This window comes from Panthera onca, chromosome B3 (genome assembly GCF_046562875.1).
Source record: "Panthera onca isolate mPanOnc1 chromosome B3, mPanOnc1 haplotype 2, whole genome shotgun sequence".
In the NCBI taxonomy this organism is placed as follows: Eukaryota; Metazoa; Chordata; class Mammalia; order Carnivora; family Felidae; genus Panthera; species Panthera onca.
Genome location: NC_138344.1, coordinates 141,673,116 through 141,691,989, shown reverse-complemented (window position 1 = coordinate 141,691,989; position 18,874 = coordinate 141,673,116). Strand labels below are relative to the sequence as shown.

Here is an 18,874-nt window from a genome sequence, read left to right as displayed (position 1 = left end):
ATATCAGGCTCTGTGCTGACAGTGCAGAGCCTGCCTGGGATTCTCTCTCTCTCAAAATAAATAAACTTAAACAACACTATCTGGCCAGAGCCTCCCTCGCTCCGGTCTCTTGGTCACTCCAAAGCCAAGTGGGTTGGGGCTGGTGCCCAGCACAAGGGAGGCCCACAGCTCACCTGGAGAGGCAGCCCTGGGGAAAACTATAAAATTTCCAGTGGAAATGAACGTGCAAGAGGCCCACACAGCATGGTGGCAACTTTGGGGTTGACTCAATTCAAGCAAATCGTTTCAAGTCTACCTAACAAGAGAACTCTGGGCACCATGAACTTGTGAGGACAGTGGCTGCCTGTCTCCAAGGGGTCCCAGGCCCTTCAGCCTCTGAGGCCCAGAGTAGAAAGACTCGCTTAGCCGGGGGCGGGGGGGGGGGGGGGGGGGTTGAGTCGCTGTGAGAGTGGATGGGATAAGAGGGGTGGAGGCTCAGCCCCATGGCAGCCACATGCTCGCTGGGGGAGAGACCTGGAGGGTAGTTAGTTCTCATCAGTGCCAGGCAGCCAACCACAGCTCACGCCCCAGTGCCCCCCGCCCCCCAGACCTGCTCGCTGCAGCCTTCAGAAGTTCTGGGGCCAGAGTTTCCCCTCCCCAGCTGGACACTTGAAGATGCCTGTAAGAAACCCCAAATACCTCAGCTGAATAATTAAGTCAACTCTTCTGTTTCCTACAAAAGCACCTGCCCCGTGGGGCTCTTTGAGTTGCTCTGGCCCCTAGGATCCTCCTGAACCCATTTTACGAATGAGGAAACTGAGGCCAAGAAGGCTCACAGGGTCACGCAGCCAGGAGGGGCCCAAGTTGAGACTGCAGAAGTCAAGTTCCCGAACCTGTCCTTGGAGACAGTCTCAACCTGCGGCCCCCAGAGCCACCTAAAAGCCCCGGAAGGGGCCACTTTCAATGCCGGTTTCTCGGCGCCTGAGGGGCTCAGTCAGTTAAGTGTCCAACTCTTGATGTCAGCTCAGGTCATGAGCTCACAGTCCGTGGGATCAAGCCCCAGGTCAGGGCTCTGCACCAACAGCAGGAGCCTGCTTGAGATTCTCCGGCTCCCTCTCCCTCTGCCCCTCTCTCACTGCCGCATGCTCTCTTTCTCTCAAAACAAATAAATACACTTAAAAAAATAAATGCAGGTCTCGAGCCCCCCTGCTCCCTAAGTCTGATTCCTTAGGTCTGGTGAGGTGTGTCTTAGCCACATTTCTGGGAGGCTCCATGCCGGAGGTCTAGAGTGGGGAGCCTGTGGCTGGGGCCATAGGGCAGGACGGGCCAGGGCCCCACTCCCCTCACCCAGGCCTGGCTCCTCAGCTGCCCGCTCAGCCCCTGCCAGAGCTGGCAGGCTGATCCCTGCTTTCGAGTCAAAGCAGACGGGCAGGGTTCTGGCTCTGCACACACACACACACACGCACATGCACACACATCCCAACCCAGGTCCCATCCTGCCCCTCTCTCAGGCTCCTCCTTATCGGGGCCCACTGCAGCCTGGAGGAGAGAAACTTTGTTTCCGAAGTTTTTAATTCTAAAAATACATGTTATTATTTTTGTAATGCTTATTTATTTTCGAGACAGAGAGAGTATGAGTGGGAGAGGGGCAGAGAGAGAGGGAGACAGGGGATCCGTCGTCCCAACTGGGGGCTCAAACTCACAAACCGTGAGGCCATGACCTGAGGCGAAGTAGGATGCTTCACCGACTGAGCCACCCAGGCACCCCTCTAAAAATACACTGTAGGAAAAACTATCACCCAGAACCCCCACCAGCCCTCACCTTCTTCCCAGAACACGCATCCCTGGAGAAGGGTCAGGCTGTCGGCCGGGAGGAGCCTCCCGCCTGCCTCCCCCTCCACCCAGGGTCTGTCACCTTCCATGGCTCTGGCCACTGAATGATTCTGTCCCCCACTGGGCACCTAGCTTAATGTTAACAAAGAGGACAGAGAAGGTCCCTGCCCTGGTGGAGCTTACATTCTAGGGGAAGAGAGGGGATAAACACATAGAGCAACAAATGAAGTCACTCCGGGAGCTGAAAGAAAGCAGAGTGTGGGAAGGGGTGGCAGACTCCCCAGTGTAGACGGGGAGGACCAGCCAAGCCCCTTGTGCGCAGGTGAGAAGTGAGCAGGGGCGCCGAGTCCAAGTGAGTGGGGAGCCAGTTGACCGTCCTGCCCTCCCCATCCCACCTCACCTGTCACTGAAACAGCCCCTGTCACTGAATCCAGCAGATTCAGGGGTGGGGAGAAAAGAGGTCATTTTCCTTTCCTCTTTTCCTGCTGGTGTTTCTAATTCTTTCACACTGGATCCGTCCTGTGTAGGAAATGATAAAAGCTGGGCAAAATAGAAACCGCACCATGTACTTGACGGTGACCTGGCTTGACCTCCGTCCCCTGTGACGTTCCCTCCCTCACTGGCTGTCCTGCTCTGGCCTTGGACCCCCCCCCCCCCCCCACCGCCACTTAAAGTTTAGGGTCTGGGAAGAGCCCTGCAGGGAGGCTTTCCCTGGCATGGGGGTGGGGCCTGGGGCTCTGCGGAAGGTGAGGAGTTTGAAAACATCATATTCTGTGCTGTAATGTATCCTCAGGAAATGAAACAGAACACGCATAGAACCCAACCGCTAATGTGATAGTGCAGGCTCCAAAAGACGGACACGTGTAACTCTTTGCGATGACTTCCTCATTCTTTCTGGTCTCTCCCTAACCGCCATGGGAGCCCCTGGAGGTCAGGCTGCTGACCCCCAGGAATCAGGGCTCCTGCAACCTGCCTCAATTATGACACTAACTTAAGGGCACGTGCCTTCTCTTAAGGCAAAAAAAAAAAAAAAAAAAAAAAAGTAGCTCATCGTTGTTTCCTTATCAAATGCCCCATTATAGCTTTGTGACTCACTGCCTCATTAAAGTACTTGACTTTCTACTCAAGCCCCCCAAAACACGCTGCGGGCATTTTGCTTTACCTCTGGAGGCCGTGGCAACCAAGGGACAATGTGTTTGTAAGGGTGGGTCTCCTGGATGTAAGTTTAATCATCATGGCCTTGGAGGCCTCCAGCCACAGTCAACTCCTGCCCCTGTTTTGGGTCTGGGCTTCTCCTGGGGCCCACACGTTATTGTTTTCCTGGCTCCTCGAGGTCAGAGGCTGGCGATATTCAAACCCAGGCCTCCAGACCCCTAGTTCAGGGCCCACCAGCCATCACGAGCACTGGACTAGGAGTCAGCAGACCTGGCTTTGGGTCTCTGCTTAATGAACGTTCTATTTAGATTCTAAGAAGAATCAAAGGAAACCACTAATGATCGTTGGATCCCTGGTGGCCTTGTATCACCATAGTCACTACTTACATACCCCTGAGAAATCCCCTCCTAGCAGAAATATATAATCTTTAAAACCTTGGGTATATGGGGCACCTGGGTGGCTCAGCTGGTTAAGCTTTCAACTCTTGGATTTTGGCTGAGGTCATGATCTCACAGTTTGTGAGTCAGAGCCCCGCTTGGGGCTCTGGGCTAACAGCACTGGGGCCTGCTTTCTCTTTCTCTGTCTCTCTCTCTCTGTCTCTCTCTTTCTCTCTACCTACCTCTCTCTCTTCCCCTCCCCTACGGAAGTGCTCTTTCTCTCAAAAAAATATACCTGAAAATAATAAAAGAATAAAACCCTGGATACATATCTATTGTAATCCCCATCCTTCTTCCAGAAATGGTAACATGAGAATAAAAGAACTGTGGTCTGCAATCCGGAAACACGCAGGTCCTGACCACAGAATCTTGAAGAAGGAAGTTGAGCCGCAGGCCTGACGCTGTTATCTGACTCTCATTGTGCAGGAGAAAGCGCCCAGCCAAGTCGAGTCCCAGCCGGACAGTCCAGACTTCACAAGGCGCTGGGGAAGGAGGGCAGGACACGTCGCTGAACAGGACACTCCCCCAAAGACCAGGGAGGGGTCCTTGTCACCGCCAATCTCAGGGACTCTCCAGGCGCAGGACCTGGCTCCTCCTCGTCCCCCTCGTCCCCCGCGGCCCAGCGCCCTCCCACTTGGGCCGGCTCGCCCAGTCCTTCCCGAGGCCTCCCTTGTCGAGGCCCCGCGCCGGCGCCCTCCCTGCCACCGATGGCCTGTGTGCGCCCGTCCAGGAACCTGCACGGATCCGCACCCCTCCGCGGCCCAGCAGCGCGCAGGCAGGTGCGCGTCCCCGAGGGGCGCCCCACAGGCCCCTTCCCCTTTCCAGCTCCCCGCCGTCCCGGGACCCCGCGTGCGGGCCCGGCGGGCGCGCGGGCGGAGGGGCGATTCGCCGCTCCAGGGGTATCACAGCTAGTTGTGTCGGAGCCTTGCAGGGCCCTGGCGCTCCGCGCCCCTTGACGCGCCCGTGTCCCCATTACACGGGCAAGGACTTGAGGTTGGGCGGCCGAGTCGGGATCCGGACCCAGGCCCCAGGTCCAAGGGTCCAGTCCAGAGCGAGCACACCCCGCCTCCCGCTCAGCTGACCCGTGTCGCTCACGCCGGGAGGTTCCCACCCCTGCACAGGCCGCCGTCAGGCCCCGGGCTCCCGGGCCCAGCCCCACCGTCCCAGCACCGCGCGCACCCGGCTGCTCTCCCCTCCGGAGCCGTGCGGGCGGGCGCACGAAGCACACTCTTTGTCTGCGGCGCCTGTGCGCCTCCCCCGCCCGCCACGTCCACCCCCCGCCTGGCCCGCCCCGGACACGCCCAGCCAATGAGGCGCGGCGGCGGCGCGCAGGGCCCGGGGTGTTGTCCGCGCCTCGCCCGCCCATTGGCTGCGCTCCGCACCCCCGCGGGAGCCCGGCCGGCAGGCCCGAGGGGCGGGGCGAGCGGCCCGAGGTGCGGGACCACTGGCTGCGGGCGGACTGCCGCGAGGGCGAGCGAGCCGGCCGGCCAGGGACGGGCGCCGGCGGAGGACCCGCGCTCTGAGCCGCCGCCGCCGCCGCCCCCTGCCCCCGGCTGGCCCCGGGCTCCGCGCCAGGAGGCGGCGGCCAGGCCGAGTCCCAACCGTGCGAGCCGGCGGGACCCCCGACGGCCACCAGCCCGGCGAGGGGCCAGAGGAGAAGGACGAGGAGGAAGGGCAGCCTCGCCGGGGGCCCGGCCATGGCGCTCGACTTCCTGGCTGGATGCGCTGGGGGTAAGCAGGCGGGCGGCGCCCACCCGGACCGCGCGATCTCGGGAGGCCGGAGCCAGGCGTGTGCGGGATGGGAGGCCGGCTCACCTGCGGGCGCCGGGCTTTCCTCGCCTGAAGCATGGGGGTAACGATGCTCTCGTCTCACGGGGCTCTCGGGGACGTGCCCAGACAACAGGCCGGGAGGGCGTCTAGCACGCCGTCCGCGAGGGCAGGTGGCGTTCGAGTCCTTCGGGGCTCGTCCAGACGAGAGGTCTGGGGCGCCGGGGCAGCACCGTGGCTTGGCCAAGTGGGGGACCGCCAGGAGGACGTCCCGCCGCCCGGTGCGTCCCGCTCGCGCGAGGCCTCGGGCGCATCTCCCTCCCCGGTTCCCGCATCCCCGGCCCGCGCCCACGGCCCCAGAAGTTGGGGGCTGGCTCCACCCCCTTCCCCGCAGGTGTCTGGGCGGGGCTGGGGCCACAGGAAGACCCCCTAGGGGGCTGGCCTTGGAAGGCCCGGAAGGGCGCCGGCGGCCCCTAGGCGCCGAGTCATGCTTTGGGCATGCCTCACCTCCCTAATCCGTTCAGGGAACTGCTGGCGGGGGGTCTCCACCCGGGTGGCGGAGTGGGCCTGACACGCGCGGTGTGGGCTAGCCCTGTGCTCACGCGTGCGTGTCACCGGTGCGGGGCACCTTCACCCAGACCAGGCTGCTAGGGTCCTCCCCAAGCCTGTGTCCCCGGGAGGGCCGCTGTCAGTGTGCAACCCAGGATATGCCATGGGACGACCCTGGGCATGGAGCCGGGCCGGGCGCTTCCCAGTTTGGCCTTTAGCTTCGTTGCTTTTACTTGGAGAGTTAATTTATTTAACGGGTATTAACTGCGAGCCGGGTTATGTCATTCCCCAAGGAGCTGACGGAAGAGCTGGCTGCATGGCCCCAGGCCTGGTCCTGCTCTGATGGTGGATGTCCCTCCTCCAGCACCTGAAATTGCTTTCACTGTTGATCCGCTTGGGTTTGGCGTTGGGCACCCTGGAGGAAGAGGAGTGACAATGGCCTGGGGCATTTAAGCCTCTGATTTCAGCTTCCTGCTCTGGGCAAGAAGAGACTGGTGGGGAGGGCAGTGTGCCAGGGAAGCGATGTGTGTCAAGAGATTTAAGAACTTCCCAGCCTGTTACCCAATCAGGCCTCAGGAAACCACGGGCCTGGAGTCTGCTGAAGGGGGAAGAACCCCAGGGCCTTTCGCAAATGCGTGAATTACTCCCAAGCCCAGGCCAGAGGAGACAGGAGCGGGCAGCCTCTGCAGATCCGGGGCTCAGCTCCCCTGTTCCCCTCCCCGCTCTGGTGACTGCACCTGCCACCACCCCTGCTGGCTCCTCCTGAGCCCCCAAACCCTCCTCTACCCACCCCGCAGTGGTGGCTCAATGAGCTTGGACTGCCCCACAGCCAAAGCCCCTTTCCAACTTCTTGGGGAATGTGGGTTCTTTCCCCAGAGGAACAGGATTCCTTCTGATTTCTCCCGGGTGTCCTGGGAGCTGTGGGGTTTGAGGTGGAACTCATCCTGAGGCCAGGCCTGCTTAGGGACCCACCCCACCCATAGACACACGGGTTCGGTCACTGTAGGCTCTGTGCTCAAAAGGCCATGCCTTCCGCCCTCCCTCGCCGAACCCACCTAGGAGGGATCCTGTCCAGGCTGCAGGGTTGGGGCAAGGTCAGGGTCCAGCACCACGCGGAGCTATGGGCCCCAGCCCCTTCCCCCAACCCCCAACTGCCCTACTCCCACCCAGGGGCAAGCCTGGGGCTGCTGGCGGCACCTACCTCCCTGCTGTGAGTGGAGGCCTGAGTCTCCCAGGCCGGTGAGGATGGCAGTGGCTGCCACAAAGCCTCTTTGTGAGGGTTGTCGGCTTCCGCTCCCCTGAGATCCTCTCCTGGTCTTATGTGACCCAGGAGAAACCTTGGCCTTGAGAAGTGGAGGGACTAGTGAGACAGTGACCTGATTGTGTCCCTGGCACGAAGTAGCCTGTGCAGAGGGACTGTCTAGGAACTAGGCGCGGGCCGCGCCCCCAGCTCAGCGCCTGGCCCTGGAGGCCCCTGCCTCGTTACTTCGGCTTGGGCTCTTTCAGACCTGGACCCAGAGCAGGGGGTCGACGGAGCTTCTCCTCGGCGGCCCGGGATCCCTCTAGATTCAGATTCCTGCGAGGGAGAGCGGTACGTCGCCTCTGATTGGTGGAGTGTCGGGTCACGTGTTCAATTTCACCCGCGGGGAGGTGGAACAGGTGCCTTGATTGACGGCATCCCGGCGCTCACGTGGTAGGAAGGGCAGAATGTCTGCCTTTGCTCCGCACCAGGGGGTCAGTCCCAGGCCTGCGGGCCCACCAGCACCCTGTGCCCCGTATGGGGGGTCTCGCTGCCACGTGCCAGGATAGGCGGAGGCGCGGCTCCGTGGTGGGGCCGGGAAGCCTGTGCGGGGAAGACAGGTCTGCCATCCAAGTGTCTCCTGCAACGCCTGCCTCCGGGACCGTCGCCCCCCCAGTCCTACCCCAGAGGGCCCGGCGGTGCCCCCGAGAAACCACCGTGTGTAGGGCAGTGGGCACTGGCTGTGGAGGTGGGAAAAAGGATCTCCTTGTAGTGCCTCAGCGTCCTGTCGGGGCGCTGGCCTGGAGGGGCTTCCCCGTGAGGTTAAAGGGTAAGGCTTGGCAGGACTGGGGGCCCTGATGGAGGCAGGCCCACTCTGTTCCTGTGAATGGGGATATCCTGGGTGAAGGCACTCAGCCCCTCCCCTGGGGGCATTGAAATCAGCCTCTGGAGCAAGTGGCAGTGCAAATGGCTGCCACTGGAGGTCTTGGGGGGCCTCCCAGCTGAGGCTGGGGGGGGGGGAGGGGGAGAGGGTGGTTACCCCTTCCATCCTGGAGGCTGATGAAGGCCGGAACCTGAGAAGTCTGGGACCAGAGCCAGGACCCGCCACCCACAGGAAGGGGACCCCCAGCATTTCCGGCACCAGCTTCTTGGGGACCCCACAACTGGGCCTGGCTGCAGAGGGCATGGAGGTCCCCAGGGGTCCGCAGCTGGAGAGAAGGGAGGTCAAACAGCATACCCCCCAGGCAAGTGTCAAGTGTCTAAAACCCAGGGAAATCAGAGCCCAAGAAAATAAGTTCTAGAACTAGGCTTTTCAAATTTAGAAAATTCACAACATGCTATGACAGAGAAGGTGGATCTCAAAAGATAGAAACAAAGTGTGTCACAGAGGACCAGAGGCACGGGCACGGAAGTCTTGAGGGAAGAGACACCTCGGGGAGGTCTTTTCATCTTCCTGTGAATGTTAGGGGTTCCAGAAGGAGAAGAAGGTCTGGAGATGAAGATTACGATGAATAAACGATAGTGGAAATTTCCTCTGATCAGAAAAAAGGCCTGAGTGTGCAGAGAGAAAGGGCTGGTATACCAGGCAGGGGTACTTTAAAAAAAAAAAAAAAAAAAAGACACACCCTTGGCATCTCCTGGTGACATTCCTGAAATCTGCAGATAAAATCTCAGAGGCTTCCCGATAGAATGCATAAATTACTGACAAGGAGCAAAAAAAACGTACCAGCAATGGATTTCTCAGCTGTGGCACCAGAAGCGAGAAGATTCTGGGACACGGCCACCCTAATGGCCTGGGCCTGGGAGCCTCACCAGAGCACAGGACCGTTGTTCCCGGATGGTGTTAAAGAAATAGACTCTGTAGGCCGTTTCCTCATGGGTTAACCTCCGAGGAGAGTAATCAAGAAAGGCTCCAACAAAATGGCAACTGATCGGGGTAGAGACCCCAAGAAGGGGGTAGAGGGGAGGAAGTGAGGGAACAGTTCTGAATCTCGTGGGGTCTAAACGGGGTAGAAGAGGAAGCTATCAGAGTTGGAAACCTTGTTGGGGCGGCTCTTACTGGGCGGGGGGAGGGGGAGGGCAGCAAGGCGGGGGGCAGAGAAAGCCTTCGGGGGGGTGGTGACGGTTCTTGTCCTGTTTCCACATAATGATTAAAAGTAAGAAACAAGAAGTAACCTTTAGCCGAACTTAGACACTAGCAGAAGGCGGAGAAGTGGCGGGTGGCCCGAAGCAGCCAAAATGTAGAAAGACAAAGGGAAGAAATGAGCCATTCACGTAAAATGAGATGGAGTCGTGTCAGATGTCCCGTCTCGGCAGAACCGGAGGAGCCTCCAGACGGGAGTGGCGGAGAGCGGGAGCTCGCTTCCAGGAGCATCGAAAACAAGGGAGTAGGACCAGGTTGAAAATTAACCGTCACCAAACCATGCCAGGCGCGCGCAACCAGAAGGAAAGCGGGACTGGCCAAGTTCGCGTCAAACACAGCGGATCCTAAGGTCCAAAGCGTGAGACAAGGTGAGGGGGACGCACGACAACACGCAAGTTGTAAAGAGGCGCGGTGACTCCCGCTAACCGCTGGGCGCCCACCACCCTGATGAGCAGCCCCAACGGGGGGCAAGAGAGGTGAGCGGGGAAGGAGGAGGGCTCCAGGCCCAGGAGGCCTAGGCTGCAATCCTCGCCTCACCACTCTCTCGCCACGCAGTGTGGACATACGACTTCCTTCGGCCTCAGGTTCCTCATCTGTAAAATGGGCTCATAGTCCTTTCTTTACATGTGAGAGGGAGAGTTACTACACATGCCAAACTGAGAACAGTGACCGGCAGGTAGAGACGTTAATACTGTCTTAATTATAAACACTCCCAGCGGTAACAGACCTTTAAGAGATTCACACACAAAATTCTAGGGAGGAGAGCGTGGGAGTCGAAGCCACCTTCACCTCACTGAGCCTCCCTTTCTCCTTCTGTGAATGGGGTCACGAGGTGCCTGATTCCCAGCGATAGTTACACCTGAACAGCACTCAGGACTCCGAAAAGGGTTCAGAAGCCAATGTGGAGAGTGATGAGCCTTCGTCCCCTGAGGTTTTGGGGTTTTGGCAGAGGCTGGACCGACGCATCCTTGCGCGTGATCACAAAGTCCCGAGCTAACTCCCTGGGTCCCAGGCGGCTCCCACGCGGGGAAGGGAGTGGCCAACCAGTGCCTGTGCTGCCTGGGCCCTGGGTCAGTTTTGGGGGGTGTGGGGGGGGCACTTGATGCTCTCACCTGCACAGGCAAGGCGAGTAAGCCACAGACCCCGAGTCCTTTGGGAGCTTGGCCAGCTGGTGAGTGGCGGAGGGAAGAGTCAAATCTGGGTGGCCCTCTGACCCCAAGTCCACAATCCCTGGCCCCCCCCCCCCCCCCCCCCGCCACACCAGGAGGTGTTTGGAGCAACGGGACCATCTCAGAACTAGTGTGTGTGGCTTCCGGGGGCCAGCTGTCCTCAGGCACACGGACCAGTCAAGTGCAGTGGGAAGCAGGGGCTGGAGAGACCCCAGCGTTGGGTTGGACAGATCCAGGCTTGACCTCAGGGATGTCATTCCCCCCCACACCCCCGCTGCTCGTGCAGGCATGAGGATGAAGGAGCCCACAGGGTGCCTGGCACACAGTAGGTGCTTGATAAACGGCTTTTTCCCCTCCAGTCCCGTGGCTCCCATGCAGTCCTTGCAGGAAGACCCCTGTGCTACAGGTTTCTGAGGCATTTGGGTGACATGCCCCTTTCTTCCCCCAGGTGTGGCAGGCGTGCTCGTGGGACACCCGTTTGACACAGTCAAGGTGAGTCTCTTGTCACAGTTTACTCTCAGGTCCTTGGGGAGGGGCAGACACTGGACATGCGCAGGGCCGGGACGGCTGGGGTCCCCTTTCCAGTGACCCCCCCCTTTTTAAAAAATATTTGTTTTTGAGAGCGAGCAAGAGAACGAGCGGGAGAGGGGAAGAGAGAGGGGGACAGAGGATCCAGAGCAGCTTCTGCGCTGGCAGCAGACAACCCGACGCGGGGCTCGAACTCATGGACCGTGAGATCGTAACTTGAGCTGAAGTCGGACACTCAACCGACTGAGCCACCCAGGCTCCCCCAGACATCTTTTCTTTTTTTTTAAGTCTGTTTATTTTTTTAAGAGCGAGCGAGCATGAGTGGGGTAGGGGGCAGAGAGGAAGGGAGCGAGAATCCCAAGCAGGCCCCGCATCATCAGCACGGAGCCTGATGTAGGGCTTGAACCCACGAACCGTGAGATCATGACCTGAACTGAAACCAAGAGTCAGACACTCCACCGACTGAGCCACCCAGGCGCCCCCAGACATCTTCTTGAAAGAAAGAGCAGTTCAGAGAGAAAATACAGAAATACAGAAAAGCCAGAGCTGGCCAGTATTTCCCATGAACGTGATCTTCACGAGTGGTCGTCATTGGCACGAAACAGAGTGTTTCCCGAGGGCTGGCGTCCACCTGTGCGGCGTGTGTGGCCCTGGGCCAGGTGCTCAGTTAGCCAGTTTCTCGTCGATAAACTGTCCAGGTCCAGGCGGTCAGATGCTCAAAACAGAAACGAAGGAAATCCACGTCCTCCAGCTGGAAATTCCCAAATCGGAGTCTCTCCCTGCTGCTGGGGTCTTGTGTCCCACCGTAAACACTGAACTTGGCACCTCATCCTGCTGGAGCGAGGGCAGAGCCAAGGCAAGGATGTCATCCCTAGCTGGGGTTGAGATCACTTCCTGTCCCCTCTTTTTTCAGCAGAAGCCAAGACGGTCGCTGGCCAAGAAAAGGACTAGGAACTCAGGGGCTGGGGTTTCCTCTGGCACAGGCATGAGGGCCTAGCTTTAAGTATTGGCTCTGGCCTTAAAAGTTCTGCCCTAGGCCTTGTACAGCCCAGGCCTCCGGCTAGCCAGTCTGCTGTGTGACCTCAGGCCAGTTGCTTGACCTCTCGGCCCAGCATTCTCGCCGGCAAACTGAGGGGTCAGGCAAGATTACGGAGGCCGTCGTGGTGCCCTGTGCTCAACAGTATAGTTTGGGTTGCGTGAAAGGCCAGTTCTGAAGAGCACAGATTTTCTTCCAACCCATCGTATGCAAGTTAGGGGGGAGGCGGAAGGGCCACGCTTTCTTGCCACACGGCGACCCCTGCCCTACACAGGCCTGCCGAGAGCCTGTCCGCACAGCTGCCTGTGCACCACCTAGCTGGCCGTCCTGTGAAGCCCGTCCACAGGCCAGAGCAGCCCAGGGCAGCCTGGCACTGTCCACGTTATGCTTGTGGTCACATGTTGTAAATGCCTCTGTACCCAGCCAAGAAGTGACTCGATTCACTTCCTCAGTCCAGCTTTGCGGGGGCCACGCCTCTCTGAGCTATGACTCAGCCTGGGCAGCCCCAGGCCCCTTCAGCTAGCCCTTGCCCCCCCCCCCCCCCCACCAGGCTGAGGCTCCCGCTGGGCCCCCTCATCAGTGCCGCCAGGCTGGGAGTACTTTGTCCTGGGGTCTCTGTCCCTCTAAGCCCCTGGGTGATTTGGGTGCAGGAGCCTCTCCACCCCACTGGGTTCCTCTCCTTGGACCCCCTTAGCTTGCGCCTGGAGGGAGGTCTTTGAAGAAATCCATTCGGTGACTTTTTTTTGGCCACTGTGGCCCAGCAGCATCACATCTAGGCAAACCTGTCTTTAAAAAGCCAATCTCTTTTTTTGTTTAATTTTTTTTAATGTTTGTTTATTTTTGAGACAGAGAGACAGAGCGCAAGTGGGGGAGGGGCAGAGAGGGAGACACAGAACCCGAAACAGGCTCCAGACTCTGAGCCGTCAGTCAGCACAGACCCTGATGCGGGGCCTGAACCCACAAATCGGGAGATCGTGACCTGAGCCGAAGTCAGACACTTAACCGACTGAGCCACCCAGGCGCCCCAAAGCCAATCTCTTTGAATGTTTATTTATTTTTGAGTGAGAGAAAGATCGAGCAGGAGCAGGGGAGGAGCAGAGAGGGGGAGAGGGAGGAGGAGAGAGTGAGAATCCCAAACAGGCTCCGCACCGTCAGCACAGAGCTCGACTCAGAGCTTGAACTCACTCACGAACCATGAGACCATGAGCTGAGCTGAAATCAAGAGCCAGACGCTCAACCGACTGAGCCACCCAGGAGCCCCAGTCTTCTTATGGAGAGGAAAAACCCGTCCCCAGTAATCACCACTGTCACCCAATGGTGGTGACCCCTCATTCTGGTTATGGGCTGGTACACTCATTTGGTTTAATGTAATGCTGTATTACTAATGGCCATTCTTTTTTACTGGCTATTTTCCATTATGAAAGTTAAACCATTCTCATTAAAAGAAAATTGGAAAATGTAGAAAAGCCAATTAGTGCCTTATACTGACAAATCTTTTTGCACGTTTTGTACACCTCCTTCAGGATCTCACCCTCTCCGTCACATTTTCTTGGTTGGCTTTCTATTACAAAAGTAAGGTAGGCTGTAGAAAAAAGTTTTAACCATCATAGAGACATATAAACTAAAAAGAAAAAAAGTCCTTCATATAGACCCTTCCCCAACCCTTGTTCAGATTTCTCTTTAGAAATCTGAGCAGAAATGTACTCAGACCCATATATATTCCTTGCTTTTAGCAAAAGGGGGATTTCCTTCAATAGCTCTGTGGTGGGTTTTTTTTGTTTTTTTTTTTTTAATGTCTTATTTATTTTTGAGAGACAGAGTGCAAGCAGGGGAGGGGCAGAGAGAGAGAGGGAGACGCAGAATCTGAAGCAGGCTCCAGGCTCCGAGCTGTCAGCACAGAGCCCGACGCGGGGCTCGAACCCACGAACCGTGAGATCATGACCTGAGCCCAAGTTGGTCACTTAATCGACTGAGCCACGCAGGCGCCCCCGTGGTGGTGGTTGTTTTAACTGAAATTTGACACATGTAGAAAAGTGCACGCATGCTAAGGGTACAAATCTGTGAATCATCATGAAGCACACACCTGGGAAAGCAGAACAATGTCCCCTCCCCCCATCAGGAGCCCCCCCAGTCCTGCCAGCAACGCTTGCCCTTTCTCTGGCCATCCACTCTCCTAACTTCTTTTTTAACGTAAGCTCTGTGCCCAACGTGGGGCCCGAACTCATGACCCCAAGATCCAGAGCTCTTCCGACAGAGCCAGCCAGGCACCCCCACTCTCCTGACTTCTCACGCCATGGTCCCGTTTGCCTCTTCCCGAACCTCATGTAATTGGACTTATGCTCCAGAATGCGCGAGGGGACACCCGTGTCCCACGTCGGTTCATGCTGTCTCATGGCTGGGACATCCGCTGTGTGTTCCCAGACCCTTGGGCTGGGATTTGAGTCCAAGATTTGGCTTTCCTCTTCTTCTCCCAGAATCAAGCCCCTGTCCTCAGACACACTACCTTCACACCTGTTTCTGTCTGAAGGTAGTTTTCTGTCCTACTGACTAGACACGACTATAATCAGGGACACTGGGGGTAAAACCACTTTCACCGGCCAGTGGCCAGCCCAGGGCGGGGGCGGGGATGGCGAGGTGGGGGCTGGCCCCGGGGGCTCCACGCCCGGGCGTGCTGTTGAAATTTTGTGTTGCTTTAATGGCCTTTACTTTCTGAGCTAGGGGCTGCCTCCGTCCGTAGCAAAAGTGTAACTTTGTTGTAGGTGAGCGTAAGCCTCGCCCTGGAGAGCGATAGTAAGTAGACCAGGTGAACCGGACCCTTCTCTGTCCTCGCCGAACCTGATCCTGGGCCTGAACTGCACCCTGCCACGCCCCTCCTCCCCACCCCCCCCAGAGCCCCCTCCCTGAGGAGCAGGGGACAGGTGAACTTGGCCCAGCGCAGGTCGTGGGGCGGGGATCCGGGTGGGGCTGGTTGGGGTCTTTCAGCCGAGTGGAGAGCTGGGAGCCCTTCTGGGCGTGTGAGACAATCACCACTTGTCTGGGGGTGGGTCCACCAACCCAAGATCCCGTCACCCCAAAACGTTCACCTCAACTCTAGATATTACAAGACCTGGGCCCCATTTCACCCCCAAACCTAGTCCCCCAAGACACCTGGCCAGCAAGTACTCGTCCCAGGTCCGGGGGTCAGAAACCAAGGGGAGAGGGGCCTCTGCGCTCCCTGTGGGACCCGAGCCCGGCCTGAGCCTGGGCCTGAGCCAGTCCGAGCCGCAAAGACTGGAAGCCGCTGTCCAGGTAGGTGTCTGAAGGAAAGCGCAACCCACAGCGGGGACGGCTGTACTTCCTGTCACTTCTGCTACCACGGCCCACTCAGTGCCCATGTTGGGGGCTGCGCGCGAGAGAGAAGTGTTCCAGGTGGGATGTCAGACCACGGAAGGGAAAACGAAAAGCCCTCACGGCACAAAAACCACCCAGAGCGGCGCTCAAGGTGGTCCTGTGTGATCACTGTTCGACAAGCACTTCTGCCTTTCTCTGAAAATCCACCCCTCCCCCCACCAAGAGCTGGCAGCAGCAGCCAGCCACAGGGTGTGCTCGGTGGTCAGAGCCTCTGGGGGCCGTGGCCACCAGCCGCAGAGGTCCTCCTGTGCGGAGATGGTACGTTCGTGTTCTTAGAAAACGTTCTTTTGTTAAGTGCACTTAGCCGTAGAAGGCCCACTGGAGGGCTCTCACCAGCCAGCACCCCCCACACACACTCTGGCCCCCACCAACACAGCCGAGCTGCCCATGTCGCTGCAGAGGACAGACAGCCTGGGCGGAGTTGCAAAACATCTCAGCCTCAGTCTTCCCATCTTTGAAATGGGAGGGACAAGCGCACGCACCTCGGCTGGTGATTCCAACGTTAGGCCCTCTGGTGCTGCCAGGCACAGAGTGGCATTCGTGCCATGGCCCTGGCTGTGGTGATGGTTGCTGAGTCCGCCCCTGAGAACGTGACTTAACCTAGCTCCCCACCCCCCCACCCCCCCCCACCAACCCCCGGGACCTGGATTCCAAGTTCAGGAAATGTGCTCCCACTCGGAGCCATGGGGCCTGAGCATCAAGCCCAGAGATAAGCTCTGGGGTCAATCGAGAACACTTTTTTCACAGTAAGAGGTTCTGGACCACAGGGCTCCAAGGGTGGCTGGGCGTGAGCCCCCAGGCCCCGAAGGTGGTGACAAGGTCCTGCGGTCGCTAAGGAGGCCATGAGCTCCTCTCCTGTCCCTGCTTTGTGAACTCATGACCACTATCCGCACAAGGGGCTACTGGCAGAAATCAGGATCCCTCAGCATCCGAGCCTCCTTGCCTTTAACACCCATGGAGGCACTGCCAGCCCCTGACGAGGGGAGCTGAGTGATAAGAATTAGGTGAGAAGCCCCCTCGGCACGGGCCATGGTTTGCCACCAGGACAGTGGGGAAGTCTGGGGAGGTGCATCGTGCAGAGACAACTGCCACAAGAAGCCTGGGACGTCTGAGATCCTGGGGGCCCTCTACCCCCTGTGCAGTTTGCCCACGGACACCCCCTCACTGAAGAGGCAAGGACGCCTGGCTCTGCCCCATCCTGGAATCCCAAAAGCCACAGAAGGCTGCCTGGCTCCCTGGCGCTCCTGGAGAGGGAGCCTCCTGGGCTGTCCCCAGTGCTGGGCCGCGGCAGCCAGGAGAGCTCCAGCCCCGCCCGCCCACCTTCACGGGGCCCTGTCCTTCCAGGTGCGGCTGCAGGTCCAGAGCATGGAGAGGCCTCAGTACCGAGGGACCTTGCACTGCTTCCAGTCCATCGTCAAGCAGGAGAGTGTGAGTGGCCTGGGTCTGGGAGGTGGGGGGAGGGGAGGATGAGGGTGGCCCCGGGACACCAGCCTCTAGGACATTTTGGGCCCCAGACCACAGAGCTGGAAGCGAAGGTGTCAGCGGGACTACGGGCAGATCAGCACTTCGGAAATGGGAAGGTGTGAATGCCCAGACCTCGGACATCGGGGACACTGGTTCTGGCAGGATTCTGCTTGGTCCTCCCGAACCCGCGGGCTGGGCTGGGGCCGCCCTCTCCCCACCCCCCTCACCTCCCCTCCCCAGGCCCCAGGCGGGAGCGCACCTGACGCGCGTCTGTGTGCCCCGCAGGTGTTGGGCCTGTACAAGGGCCTGGGCTCGCCCCTCATGGGGCTCACGTTCATCAACGCGCTGGTGTTCGGCGTGCAGGGCAACACCCTGCGGGCGCTGGGCCGCGACACGCCGCTGAACCAGTTCCTGGCCGGCGCGGCGGCGGGCGCCATCCAGTGCGTCATCTGCTGCCCCATGGAGCTGGCCAAGACGCGGCTGCAGCTGCAGGACGCGGGCCCGGCCCGCACCTACCGCGGCTCGCTGCACTGCCTGGCGCACATCTACCGGCAGGAGGGCCTGCGCGGCGTCAACCGGGGCATGGCCTCCACCCTGCTGCGCGAGACGCCCAGCTTCGGCGTCTACTTCCTCTCGTACGACGTGCTGACGCGCGCGCTGGGCTGCGAGCCCGGCGACCGGCTGCTGGTGCCCAAGCTGCTGCTGGCGGGCGGCACGTCGGGCATCGTGTCCTGGCTGTCCACCTACCCCGTGGACGTGGTCAAGTCGCGGCTGCAGGCCGACGGGGTGCGGGGCGCCCCGCGCTACGGCGGCTTCGTGGACTGCGTGCGCCAGAGCTACCGCGCCGAGGGCTGGCGCGTCTTCACGCGCGGGCTGGCGTCCACGCTGCTGCGCGCCTTCCCCGTCAACGCCGCCACCTTCGCCACCGTCACCGTGGTGCTCACGTACGCGCGCGGCCCCGAGGCCCGGCCCGAGGGCGACGCTGTGCCCGCCCCGTCGGGGCCCGGCCTGGCCCAGCCCTCCAGCCTGTGAGGCCGGCGCGCGGGAGCGTCCCGGGCTCCGGACCGCATCGGGCCCGGGCTGGATCCCACGCGCCGGCGAGGGGCGCCCTTGGCCGCAGGCTTGACGTGCGCGGTGTCCTCCGCCGTGAAATGGGGGGCCTCACACCCGCACTGTGCACTCCCCGAGCGCGGAGGTGGCGCCCCGCGTGCACCGAGCCCGTTGCTGTCACCTGGGGAGTCTTCCGGAAACCCAGCCGACACTCCAGCCCTTTCCTGGGGTCCGGGTCGACACCACCGCGGGGTCTTTGATGACCCACCCGTGGGCTATCCAGCGACTAACTCCACCCGGCAGAGCCCCAGGGACACTTCTTGGCCACCTGTCCGTTCTCTGTTAGGGACAGAGAGGCAGCTCCACGTAACTCCTGGTGTCCCAGAATACTCTGCCGGCACCCCCCAGCTTCTCCGGTTGGCACGGCTGGGAAGGCCGTTACTGCTGCCACTCCCACTGGAGGTGACCTGGGGGACCCGCTCAGAAGCTTGGGGCCGGCTGGCGGCTCTGTATTAGCCTAGGGGCTGGGGAACCAGCCACTGGCCACTGGGACGGAAGATGGACAGTTAAGTCCCGCTGTGGAGCAGGGAGGGCTTGCCACCCTCTAGTCCTCAGGCTGCCCGTCTATATAATGGGGACACGGGTCAGCTGCTGTGTGCGGCTCTGGCCCCCTACCACTGGCCAGTTCCCTAGGGTGTGCAGCGGTCATCGGGGACGTGGGTACAGGAAGATCCCCACTCCCCAGCAAATGAGGTCTCTCCCAGGGAGTCGTGCTTGGTGTTCCCATGAGGCCACAAAGGAAGGGCTGTTCGTGGGCACAGGTGTGGCCGGTGTGGGCCCCTCTGGGCCAAGCGGGATCCGAGCCTGTGCTCCTGGGACTGTGAGCCTGGGGCAGCCCCAGCACATCTGGAACAGCGTGGCCATGTGTTTGGACAGGGAGGCCGATGGTTTTGCACAGGTTGGAAAGGACCGTGGCCTCCTTTGCCCTGAGTGGAGCTCAGCCTCTTGGGCCATGTGATACGTTCTCCCAGGAGGCAGACTGGGGTCAAGGATGACCAGACTCTAATCCTATTCTCGTGGTGTCATTGCTGTATAGAAACCGCTGAAGGAATAAAATATTCTTTGTTTTCTTAA

The 18,874-nt window shown here is 59.8% G+C and overlaps 3 protein-coding genes across 7 annotated transcripts in view; 1 reads left to right on the top strand and 2 right to left on the bottom strand.

The window, feature by feature from the left end:
* The window catches only part of SLC25A47 (solute carrier family 25 member 47), an 18,688-nt gene extending 13,295 nt beyond the window's left edge, over positions 1–5,393 (bottom strand). The window contains exon 1 of the mRNA XM_078447862.2: positions 5,220–5,393. The gene's annotated coding sequence lies outside the window, so the exon portion shown is untranslated. The remainder of the gene's footprint in view (positions 1–5,219) is intronic.
* The window catches only part of SLC25A29 (solute carrier family 25 member 29), a 21,577-nt gene extending 2,703 nt beyond the window's left edge, over positions 1–18,874 (top strand). The window contains exons 1-4 of one of the 5 annotated variants that reach the window (XM_060620747.3): positions 4,163–4,183; positions 10,721–10,764; positions 16,571–16,654; positions 16,976–18,874. In XM_060620747.3, the coding sequence (XP_060476730.1) occupies positions 16,592–16,654; positions 16,976–17,722 (810 nt within the window). In that variant the 5' untranslated portion in view covers positions 4,163–4,183; positions 10,721–10,764; positions 16,571–16,591 and the 3' untranslated portion in view covers positions 17,723–18,874. Of the gene's footprint in view, positions 1–4,162; positions 4,184–4,752; positions 5,136–10,720; positions 10,765–14,480; positions 16,231–16,570; positions 16,655–16,975 lie in introns of those variants that run through there. The other 4 variants (XM_060620744.3, XM_078447861.2, XM_078447860.2 and 1 more) reach the window with 4 other exon arrangements.
* Positions 12,442–18,874, bottom strand: part of EVL (Enah/Vasp-like) — a 267,581-nt gene continuing 261,148 nt past the window's right edge. Inside the window, exon 15 of the mRNA XM_081795995.1 lies at positions 12,442–12,456. The gene's annotated coding sequence lies outside the window, so the exon portion shown is untranslated. The remainder of the gene's footprint in view (positions 12,457–18,874) is intronic.